The sequence below is a fragment of the Hippocampus comes genome, unplaced genomic scaffold (genome assembly GCF_001891065.2).
Source record: "Hippocampus comes isolate QL1 unplaced genomic scaffold, H_comes_QL1_v1.1 scaffold22, whole genome shotgun sequence".
NCBI classification, from domain to species: domain Eukaryota; kingdom Metazoa; phylum Chordata; class Actinopteri; order Syngnathiformes; family Syngnathidae; genus Hippocampus; species Hippocampus comes.
The window spans coordinates 7,430,784-7,440,255 of record NW_017806175.1 but is presented as its reverse complement, the minus strand read 5'-3'; the positions used below and the strand labels follow the sequence as shown (position 1 = coordinate 7,440,255).

General features: G+C 43.1%; 1 protein-coding gene across 1 annotated transcript; it reads right to left on the bottom strand.

Moving 5' to 3' along the window:
* Positions 1 to 258: 258 nt before the first annotated feature.
* Positions 259 to 9,138, bottom strand: tubgcp5 (tubulin gamma complex component 5). Its single transcript, XM_019897069.1, has 22 exons — positions 8,850 to 9,138; positions 8,342 to 8,395; positions 7,947 to 8,055; positions 7,780 to 7,876; positions 7,391 to 7,470; positions 6,855 to 6,990; positions 6,573 to 6,690; positions 6,036 to 6,125; positions 5,775 to 5,868; positions 5,374 to 5,608; positions 5,093 to 5,295; positions 4,641 to 5,013; positions 4,156 to 4,354; positions 3,783 to 3,971; positions 3,225 to 3,407; positions 3,068 to 3,152; positions 2,869 to 2,989; positions 2,644 to 2,798; positions 2,169 to 2,294; positions 743 to 831; positions 573 to 673; positions 259 to 475 (listed from the first exon to the last, which is right to left on the bottom strand). Exons 1-22 carry the CDS (start codon positions 8,981 to 8,983, stop codon positions 429 to 431), a joined length of 3,018 nt encoding a protein of 1,005 aa, XP_019752628.1. The 5' UTR covers positions 8,984 to 9,138; the 3' UTR covers positions 259 to 428.
* Positions 9,139 to 9,472: the final 334 nt, after the last annotated feature.

The window sequence follows — 9,472 nt, the reverse complement described above, 5'->3', positions numbered from 1 at the left end:
AGTTGCTCTAAAATATAATTAAAACAGAATTTTTAAAAAACAACACTCTGCCTTGGTCAGTTGACTGAATAATGAAATGCAATTCATTTAGTACAAATGCTGAAGAATGTATCACAAAAACAATGTATCACAAGTATGTTTGAAGTATCAGAGCCAGTGAAACAGGTTATTAAAATGAGATCTTCAGTATTAAATCACAAAAAGAATGTATCAGAAGTAAGTTTGAAGTATCAGAGCCAGTGAAACAGGCTATCAAAATGAGATCTTCAGTATTAAGTAGGATTTATTGGGCTTTATACAACAACACATTATTAACAGTCACCTTGACAGCAGCTAAAGAGACATTTCCAAACAAGTCTTGCTCAAATATGTACAGTGACATGAGTTGTAGTTCTCAGAAAACACACTGTTGGACTGCGGCCCCCTCATCAGCACTGCTCGAAGCCCGCCATCAACGAGAGGGCGAGTGACTCCACTGTCAACAACCACAACAACAAAAAAATCAAACACACATGCACACACACATCTCGACTGTCCATTAGACATTAAAACTGCATTAAGATTGGACTTACAATGAGGGAAAGAGCCACGACACACAGCCTTGTTGAGGATGGTCACCAAGAACATGTGACAATTTTTGAAATCGGACTCCATTTTGGCAATGGACTCAATCCTATGGAAAAATACATGAATAAATTCATGGTGTTTTCTGAGGTGACATCTTTCGACAAACGCTTCTTACTTCCAGGCTCCAAATCCGGCTTGCCATCGGTCAGAGAAGATGAGGACCAGGTTGAGCACCTTCATGATGGCTTCCTTAACAAAACTGACCTGAGGGAGAGGGGGGGGAGTTGGAAGAAAGACAGAAAGGAAGGAAGGAAGGAGAAAATGGCTGATGTCACTGTTGTGTTCACACTGATACTCATTGTGGTAACAAAAACTACAAAACTCTGATTTGATTATCTTTTATGTAAACGCAAAACAAATTTTTGGCTAACCGAAAAAAAGTATTTTTAGGAACACACGACAGCATTTATTTGTCTGCAATGTGCAACATCGATTATTTGCCCTTCGGGAAGACCGGCATCAATCGTATGATGTCTTTATAGTGATGTGCAACATCAAGAGTTTGTCTTCTTTTTAGGAAAGCAAAACAGTTGTTTGTCTCCTTTTGAAAGAAGTGCAACATTATTATTATTAACATCAACAGTTCATCATCTTTTTAGGAACACGCAACATCGCTTATAGTGATGTGCAACATCAAGAGTTTGTCTTCTTAGGAGTTTGTCTTCTTTTTAGGAAATCAAAGCAGTTGTTTGTCAACTTTTGAAAGAAGTGCAACATTATTATTATGAACATCAACAGTTAGTATGATGTCTTTATAGTGATGTGCAACATCAAGAGTTTGTCTTCTTTTTAGGAAAGCAAAACAGTTGTTTGTCTCCTTTTGAAAGAAGTGCAACATTATTATTATTAACATCAACAGTTCATCATCTTTTTAGGAACACGCAACATCACCAGGAAATTAACAATGCAAAGTTAATTATCATGCAACTTTTTTTGTTTCAAATGATCCAAGTTTAAATGACTACCAAGAAACACAAAGTATCATCTTTTTAGGAACACGCAACATCACCAGGAAATTAACAATGCAAAGTTAATTATGCAACTTTTTTGTTTCAAATGAGTCAAATTTAAATGACTACCAAGAAACACAAAGCAAGCCATCTCATCTCCTAGTCAGAAGCTGAGCTGCACTGTATTTGTTCACGGAGTGGACGGATATGTTTACGGCACCATACCATCATACGATCTGTCCCGTACAAAAAAATATGACTATGGATACATGACCGTATTAATTACCTTCTCCTTATTATTATTAACATCAACAGTTCATCATCTTTTTAGGAACACGCAACATCACCAGGAAATTAACAATGCAAAGTTAATTATCATGCAACTTTTTTTGTTTCAAATGATCCAAGTTTAAATGACTACCAAGAAACACAAAGTAAGCCATCTCATCTCCTAGTCAGAAGCTGAGCTGCACTGTATTTGTTCACAGAGTGGACGGATATGTTTACGGCACGAAGGAGTAACACCATACCATCATACAATCTGTCCCGTACAAAAAAATATGACTATGGATACATGACCGTATTAATTACCTTCTCCCTCAATAAGCAACGGTCATGAATGGTTGCCAAGTATCTGTAATGGATCTTGATCAGCTGGTCTAGGTCCTTTGCTTCCTGCACTTGGTGCTGGAACTCCAGTCCGGTGCTGTGCAGAATCTGACCAAGAGAGAAAACAAATTTTTAAAAATAAACTGCTTTGTACTCCTAGTGTGTTTCCTGTGTCCTTGAGTTGAATCGGCTGGTTGGTCCGAATCGTGGAATCCAACTGCTCCTTGTGAGTGTTCTCATTTTGTATTTGTGTGTTTGTCATAACCTAGTTCAATTAACGGTGAAAACACATCGGCTGACAGGACTTAAACTGCTCCAATTACGCAAATATAAAGTGAGCTTGTCACGGAAAATAACATTTCTGTGGCTCGTAACTGGCAAAAAAAAAAAAAAAAAAAAAGGAACATTGGGGCATTTTTCAGTCCGAGTACGCGTGTTAACAAAGGTCTGGGCCCACCCTGGTCATGATGTAATTGTGAAGGCTGTTGACGAAGTGCATGAGTTTGACACGCAACAAACATATGCGGTGAATCTGCTGCTTGACCAGTCGCTCTTTCTGCTTGGCATCGTCGGCCGGCGCCCCCTCCAGTTTCTGTGTGAAATCTGCAAGCTCTGAAAATTCAATACAACGTATTACTTCCGGTGCTGATGCACCAGTTGAGCATGATGGGGGAACGCCTACCGCTGAATCGAAGTGTGTCCAAGCTGTACTTGGCCCATTTGATCTGCAGCAACAGCAGAAACACTTGATTGTAAATTTTTTGGCACTCGGAACTGATGACGATGTCCACGGGCCACGGAACCTGAGGAGGAGGAAAAACGACGGTACAAAAAGACTTCATCTTTTCATTCTTTTATGACCAAGCGTAATAAAAACCTACCTTGTAACTGAGCGTCAGCACTTCAACATTATTGACAGGGTGTTTCTTCCGGCCAGGATCAATTGTCTCCAAGAAGATTGACAATCTTACGAAGGAAGAAAGCTGTAGATTAATTACTGAATCCATTCAAACAAATACAGGCACGCACATGCAGTACCTGCTACTGTCCTCCGGGCGGCGTTGTCCGACAGCTTCCTGCAGCTGGCCGTTAAGGAAGGACGGCTGCTGCCAGCTCTCCTTCTCGCGCACCTTGTCAAAGATGGCTGTGTAGAAGTCGTACATGGTGTCGCCGGCCTCTAGCAGGAAGTAGTGCCTCATGGCCTGAAGGTACTCCAGCAGCCTGAAGAAAAAGAAGGTGTGAAGGAGGAGAAGAACAAGACGTGCTTGCCGGACGACGGTTGCCTTCGTTGCCGCCCAAGAGGACTACATCATCCATTTTGCAGAGTGTAATTTGTACTCGATGTATAAAACAGTGCAGTGGTATCAGTGTCGCAGTATCGGAGCATTGTTACGAGTCTGAGTGTAGATGAACAGTAACGGCTGGAGCAGGCGTGACTGAAAATGGACTGAATCTTGACGAAAGCACGCAACGATTGCACAGGGTCTGGTCGGTGACATCTCAAGACACAGCACAATATTTATCTGGTAGTCTAACAGCGTGACCGTCATGAACGACAAAAAAAAAAACCCTCATGCAGTCCGAGAAGGCCATTACTTGTAGTCTTTTTTCAGAGTCTTCATGAGGTTGCCGCAGCACTCGACGTAGCGCCGCTGGATGTGCGGGTAGAGGCAGGAGCGCAGCGTGAGCTCGAACGTCTGGCAGGTGACCGACTGTGACGAGCGGTCCACTGTAAAGTCGTCCCGGGAGAAGCACTCATGGAAGTCGCTCTGCTCCAAGTACAGCCTGACGCAAGAAAAAAAAAAACGTTTTAATGAAGTCGGAAGTGTTCGCATGGCCAAAATGCCCGTGAGGTGAACATTCCTGAGTAGGGGAGTCTCCATATATTGTAAAACTTTAAAAAACTAAACAAAAAAAAGGGGCGGGGGACACACTTGTAAAGTGAGGGTATGTTGTTACTGGGGCTGACCTGGCAAAATTGATGGCCAGGAGCGGATCATGGAGATCTTCGATCTGGAGATGCTGCGCGATGACCGACTGCATCCGGATCAGGCTCTTCCTGCCGGCCTGTTGCTCGGTCACGGCGCCAGAGGGAGACGCGTCCCGGCTGCGCAGACGTGACTGCACCGATTCCAGGAACAGCGTGTATAAACTCTTGCGCTCGGCATCTGTGTTACAAAGCATATTTTTCACAGTCGCGATGAATGATTCAACCAAAAGTGTCTTGTTCCATTTTAAGCACGGGTCCATGAAACGTTTTTATCCGTTTTGTTTTTTTTTTTGTGGTCATCTCTTATCATGTACATGTCCGCCTCATTTTGCGTCAATCTATAAAACAAGAGTTCGTGGCAAATTTTCTTTCCTTACTTTCTAGCGTGAGAAAGGTCGGATTCAAAATCAAAACGGCCAACTTCCTGTTCAATTTAGAATCTCGAACAAAAAGTCTTGACTTACCTCTCGAGGACTGCTGAGCATCTTCATTGCGGTCCAGGTTCTTCAGGAGCTGCATGGACTTTCCAGCCATGATGATCTGTTTGAGGACCGGCTTGAGGAAGGACACCATTGTTAGCTGCCGGTTACCCGCTGCGCCGTCCCCTCCGGAACTGCCGCTGGCCGCGTCGCTCATCTCGCTCTCCACCGTCTCGGAGATGCTGTACAGCGTGTAGGTGGCGTGCCAGAAGTCCCTGTGATTCACCGCCACGTCCTTGTTTCTTTGGATGATGAACTCTTTGGCGGGATCGAACAGGTGTCCGTGTACGATCCATTCGTCCACTATCTCTAAATATGGTCGTACCGTCTCGGTCCAGAGTGAAAACAGCAAAGCCACCTAATGGAGAAAAGTGGCAAACTTTCTGTATTTTGTGTTTTTGTGTCCCAGAGATGCACAAAAAATACAAAACACACACCGTTTGCTCGGAAGCTTCCCCGACGCTGTCGTACTCGATGATGGCCTTGTAGAGCGTGTTGAGCAAGTGCGAGGCCCGCACAACATTTGGGGTCTCGGGCGGCACCTCGGCGATGCCGGTGCAAAAAACCTTGTGCAGCACTTTGATTTGCGCGAGGTGCGGGCTGAGACGCTCCAGCACGGCGGACAGCGTCACCGTCTCATCTGGAGGAGAACCACTTTGCATGACGTACAATCGATACAACAACGATTAATTGTTCAGCTGGAGTCCACGGTACTCGCCTTTGGACACGAGCCCTCTCTCGATGGTGACCAGCTCCTCTTTGAAGCTGGTGAAGTACTTGTTGAGAGCCCACACAAAAGCCTGGTAAGTCCTGAACGGAGGTTCGGAGCCCCTTTTAGCGCCGGCCGGACCGAGCTCGGGACTGTGGCCCGTCACCTCGTCGATGAATCTTTGCAGGCGGGACACCGCCTGGCCGTACGCGGCCACATGCTCCAGCACGGAACGGAGGCAGTTCTGTGACAAATGGGGCAAAACGGGGCATTTTTATACAGAGGTATCTTGACTCATGGGTGTAATTTATGCGAATAAACCAAACTAATAAAGCAAAAAGTCGGGTTTATTATGTATATTATTACTTTATTATGGATAAAACTGTGGCCGTGTGTGTGGTTGCACTTACACTGGTGAGATGAGTGACCACCACGTTATTCCTGACCGACACTTTCCCATCGTGATGTTGGAATATGAAGTGTTTCTTAACCCCTGATAGAAGCCTGGGAAACCAAAAATTATGATAACACAGTCTAAAAATGAAAGCTGACTAACTACTATGGTTGCACAGTGTAATTTACTTTTGGAGACACTTCAGTGAAACAAAAACGACAGCGGTAAATGTGCAGTTGTTAACCTACAAAGTCAAAAATGTGATCGTGCAGCTCACCACAGTGTTTCGCGGATGACTTGCGTCTCAGTCACAAAAGCTTTTTCTTCGGGCAGATACAGCGGATCCGTGTTATACAAGTGCTGGTCCCTGTTGAGGAAAATGGGTCAGTAGCACATCACAAACGTATGACTTTTATTCAGTAATTTATGAGTTAACTAGGGCTGGCCGATTTTGAAAAACGATTGCCATTTTTTTCCCACCGCAATCCTGCAATATGGTTAAAAAAAAAAAAGGAATAAACAAATCCATATTACAAGATTATATTTACGATGTCTAAAAAATGTTCACCGTGAAAAAAAGTGACTTACCCCCCCGCGCCCCCAAAAAAGCGAAATACAATATACATATATAAAAAAAAGAAAGCCTACCGATCGACTGAAATGAAGCATGTCTTTCCCCAATTTGCAGACTTTGAGATTTGAAAGTTATCGGTACATTCGAAGACAATGCCAAATCGATTTGAATTTGATGAATTGCCCAGATACAAAATTAGTAGACTATGCCGTAATATTCGTGTCTTTGCAAGGGTCTCACCAGACATTGAACAAGTTGGAGTGTAAATGGAGGCTGTGGGCGAAACGGGGGGCGTGCGGCACCCAGTACGGAGTCACCACGTGTTGCTCCAGCCAGGCTCGGGCGTCAGGTTCACCCACTGCCAAAAAACAGATTCAAAAAGATTTATTTTCTCCCCACATATTGCACATCATCATGAAGATTTTTGTTCTTAGAACCCGAAATAAATTCAGCTACAAGTTTGGTCAGGGAACAAATTAAGCTCTTAGGGCAAGCTACCATGATGCTGCGATTGTTTCCGACCTGTCCACGGGACCGAAACCGTCTTGCCGGCGTGGTCTTTGTCCTCCTGGGGGGTTTTGTCCAACTGGATCCCGGAGTCTTCCCTGCTGATTGCCTGATGGCTGTCTTCACCCTCGCTCTCCTCCTCGGACCACTCCTGATCATCCAGCATGAAATAACAGCTCAAGTGAATTTATTGAGCAGGCATTTAAAACATTAAGAATCAAGTATGCCACCAATTATTCGATCGACGAATCAGACAGAAAACTGACTTTGCTTTATTCAACACAATAACGTGCATGTGAGGTGTAGTTCTTATTTATATCCACTTGGGGGTCACCATTCTCACTTTCTACTGTAGCATCTGTGACTTTTGAGCATGCGTGGCACACGCTGCAGCCTGACATAGTCTACCACCACAAATGGTGATGCATCTTATTGTTTCCTATACCCCGATGAGTTCAATTTCTGATTTTATGGTAGCCATCAAATTTCTCGTTTGCCATCGTAAAGTTCAAAGAAAAAGCAAAGTCAGTAACTTCTAGAGTAATACTCACAGGAGTATCAGGGTATGGCCCATTGTCTATGTCTTCACCCTCCCATAGGTATTTCGCCCAGTCAAAGTTGTCCTCTGGTTCTGTGGATGGCGGGAGATATCATTTTATTGAAAAGAAGCAGTTTTCCCCGAAATTGCAGCCTTTGCAATTTGAAAATTGTATTTTACTATATTGCAATGTCAACTTAAATTTGATTAATTGTTCAGCCCTACTGCCCGGCATGTTGTGGCACAAGGTGGCACCACACTGAAGGTGCGCAACCCTAAATTCAGACAAGTCTGTCTGAATACTGTTCAAAAAAACAACAAACAAACAAAAAAAAAGAAAACATAAAAACCAACCGTTTAGAAAACTCGATATAACAGGTTCAGAGTATGTTCCTCACTCACCGGCCTCTTTCACCCGGGGTCTTTCTGTAAAGTTTGTGTTGGAGGGGGAGCCTGATAAGAGGAGGAGCAGCGACAGTACGCTGTAGTGTACGTCAGTCTGTAAAATACACACGCAATCGTTAATACACAGAAGCAATTCTGGAAGAATGTAGCAAAGGGGTATGTACCTTCGTTCCAGTGGTGTTGGCTAGGGGCGAGTTGAGGAACTCATCAGTCAGCCTCATCCAGCTTTCGGCCTTACTCACTTCCGAGTGCACCATGAGCTTTTCGTAGATTCTGTGTCGAAAAACAACAATGAATTCATATTAATATTTGGCTCAAAACTAAGAGCTCAAACCAGAATAAAACATCACATTGATAAATAAGTATGAAGATATCCAATAAAATACAAATATAATTTGTAGTTAAACCTACATTTTCTATGAAAATTCATCTCAAAAGTCAAACGGAAACTTGGGCAAAAGGGTGTTATGAAAACCCAAGGACCGTAAATCCAATTTGTTTTTATATCTGCCTCAATCGTCATTCGAAACTTGAAATTGGAACCAAAACAGACACTTACCCACTGATGCTGCGCTGCACTTTGTGGCTGTCCACGTCTAGGAAACGATGAAACCTGAAAGGGAAAAAAAACAGGGGTAATCATCTTAGTGGCACAAAAAAAAGTATCTAATAACTGTACTATGTTTATACAGCATCTTTCAAAACATAGTTACAAAGTGGACATTACAAACAGTCAACGTACAAAATAATACCATTTGAGACAATTGCAAGATTAAACAAATGAAAAGTATGAAGACTTGAAAATCAAGGATGGACATTGGAGCCAATGCTTCTTGTTTTGCTCGTGTCGCAATCATTGTGACGTTTACAGAGAAAATGTCAAACACTTTTTGGAAGCATCACATATCAGACTTGTTGGCATCAAGTGTTTTTGGTAAACACGAGGGCGTCCAGAATTGTTCCTTGGGGGATCCCACAAATAAGAGGAACTCAGAAGAAGGCATATCCAAGTGTAATTAATCTAGTTATATTATCCCTGCAGGAGGTTCACCACGGCCATTTCTTACTTGAAATTGGACCAAGCGAATTTGAGCGCCAGCTGGAAGTTGTGCTCCTCCTCGTCGTCCAGTCCGCTCACACATCTGATCAGCTCCTTCGTCTCCCTCTCCGTCTCCTTCTCGAAAGTGCTCCAGTGAGCCATAGCTTAGCTCGGCGTCACATATGGCGAGGTGTCTACGGGGTGGACTACCCTACACAGAATGAGGCACTAATATTTGTGGTAACGCCATTTGTGACTGTTGCCAGAGGAGCTCTGGTTAACTTAGCAACATCTTCCTTTGTTCGCAGAGGGCTTATGCGCATGCGCGAATCTAAGAAAAAAAACAAAAAAACAAAAACGCTATTATGTATTTTATTTCTGTAACATAAAGTGTATTGTTGATTTAAATTGGATCAAATTTTAAGTGACAAGAAAATCCAAAAATTAATAGGAATTAAAAATCTGCATCGGTGTGTTTTTAATCGCATTTCCCACAATGCATTACGAGCTAACGACAAAAAATCGAAAGTGTGTGGTCTTGTTCAATTTATTGCTCACATTTCTCTTTCAATAAACAACCGCATTGCCACGAAATAATTGCACATTCCTATTTGGTTGTCTGTCATTTAAATGTGTGTGTTTTCCTTGCCT

What these genes read in the sequence shown, in the direction of transcription:
- tubgcp5 (XM_019897069.1), bottom strand. Translation starts at nt 8,983, where the DNA reads ATGGCTCACTGGAGCACTTTCGAGAAGGAGACGGAGAGGGAGACGAAG. An exon ending in GGGAAGCTTCCGAGCAAACG is followed by an intron (nt 5,014 to 5,092) that starts GTGTGTGTTTTG and finishes TTTCTCCATTAG; the next exon opens with GTGGCTTTGCTGTTTTCACT. An exon ending in ACAATTACATCATGACCAGG is followed by an intron (nt 2,295 to 2,643) that starts GTGGGCCCAGAC and finishes TCTCTTGGTCAG; the next exon opens with ATTCTGCACAGCACCGGACT.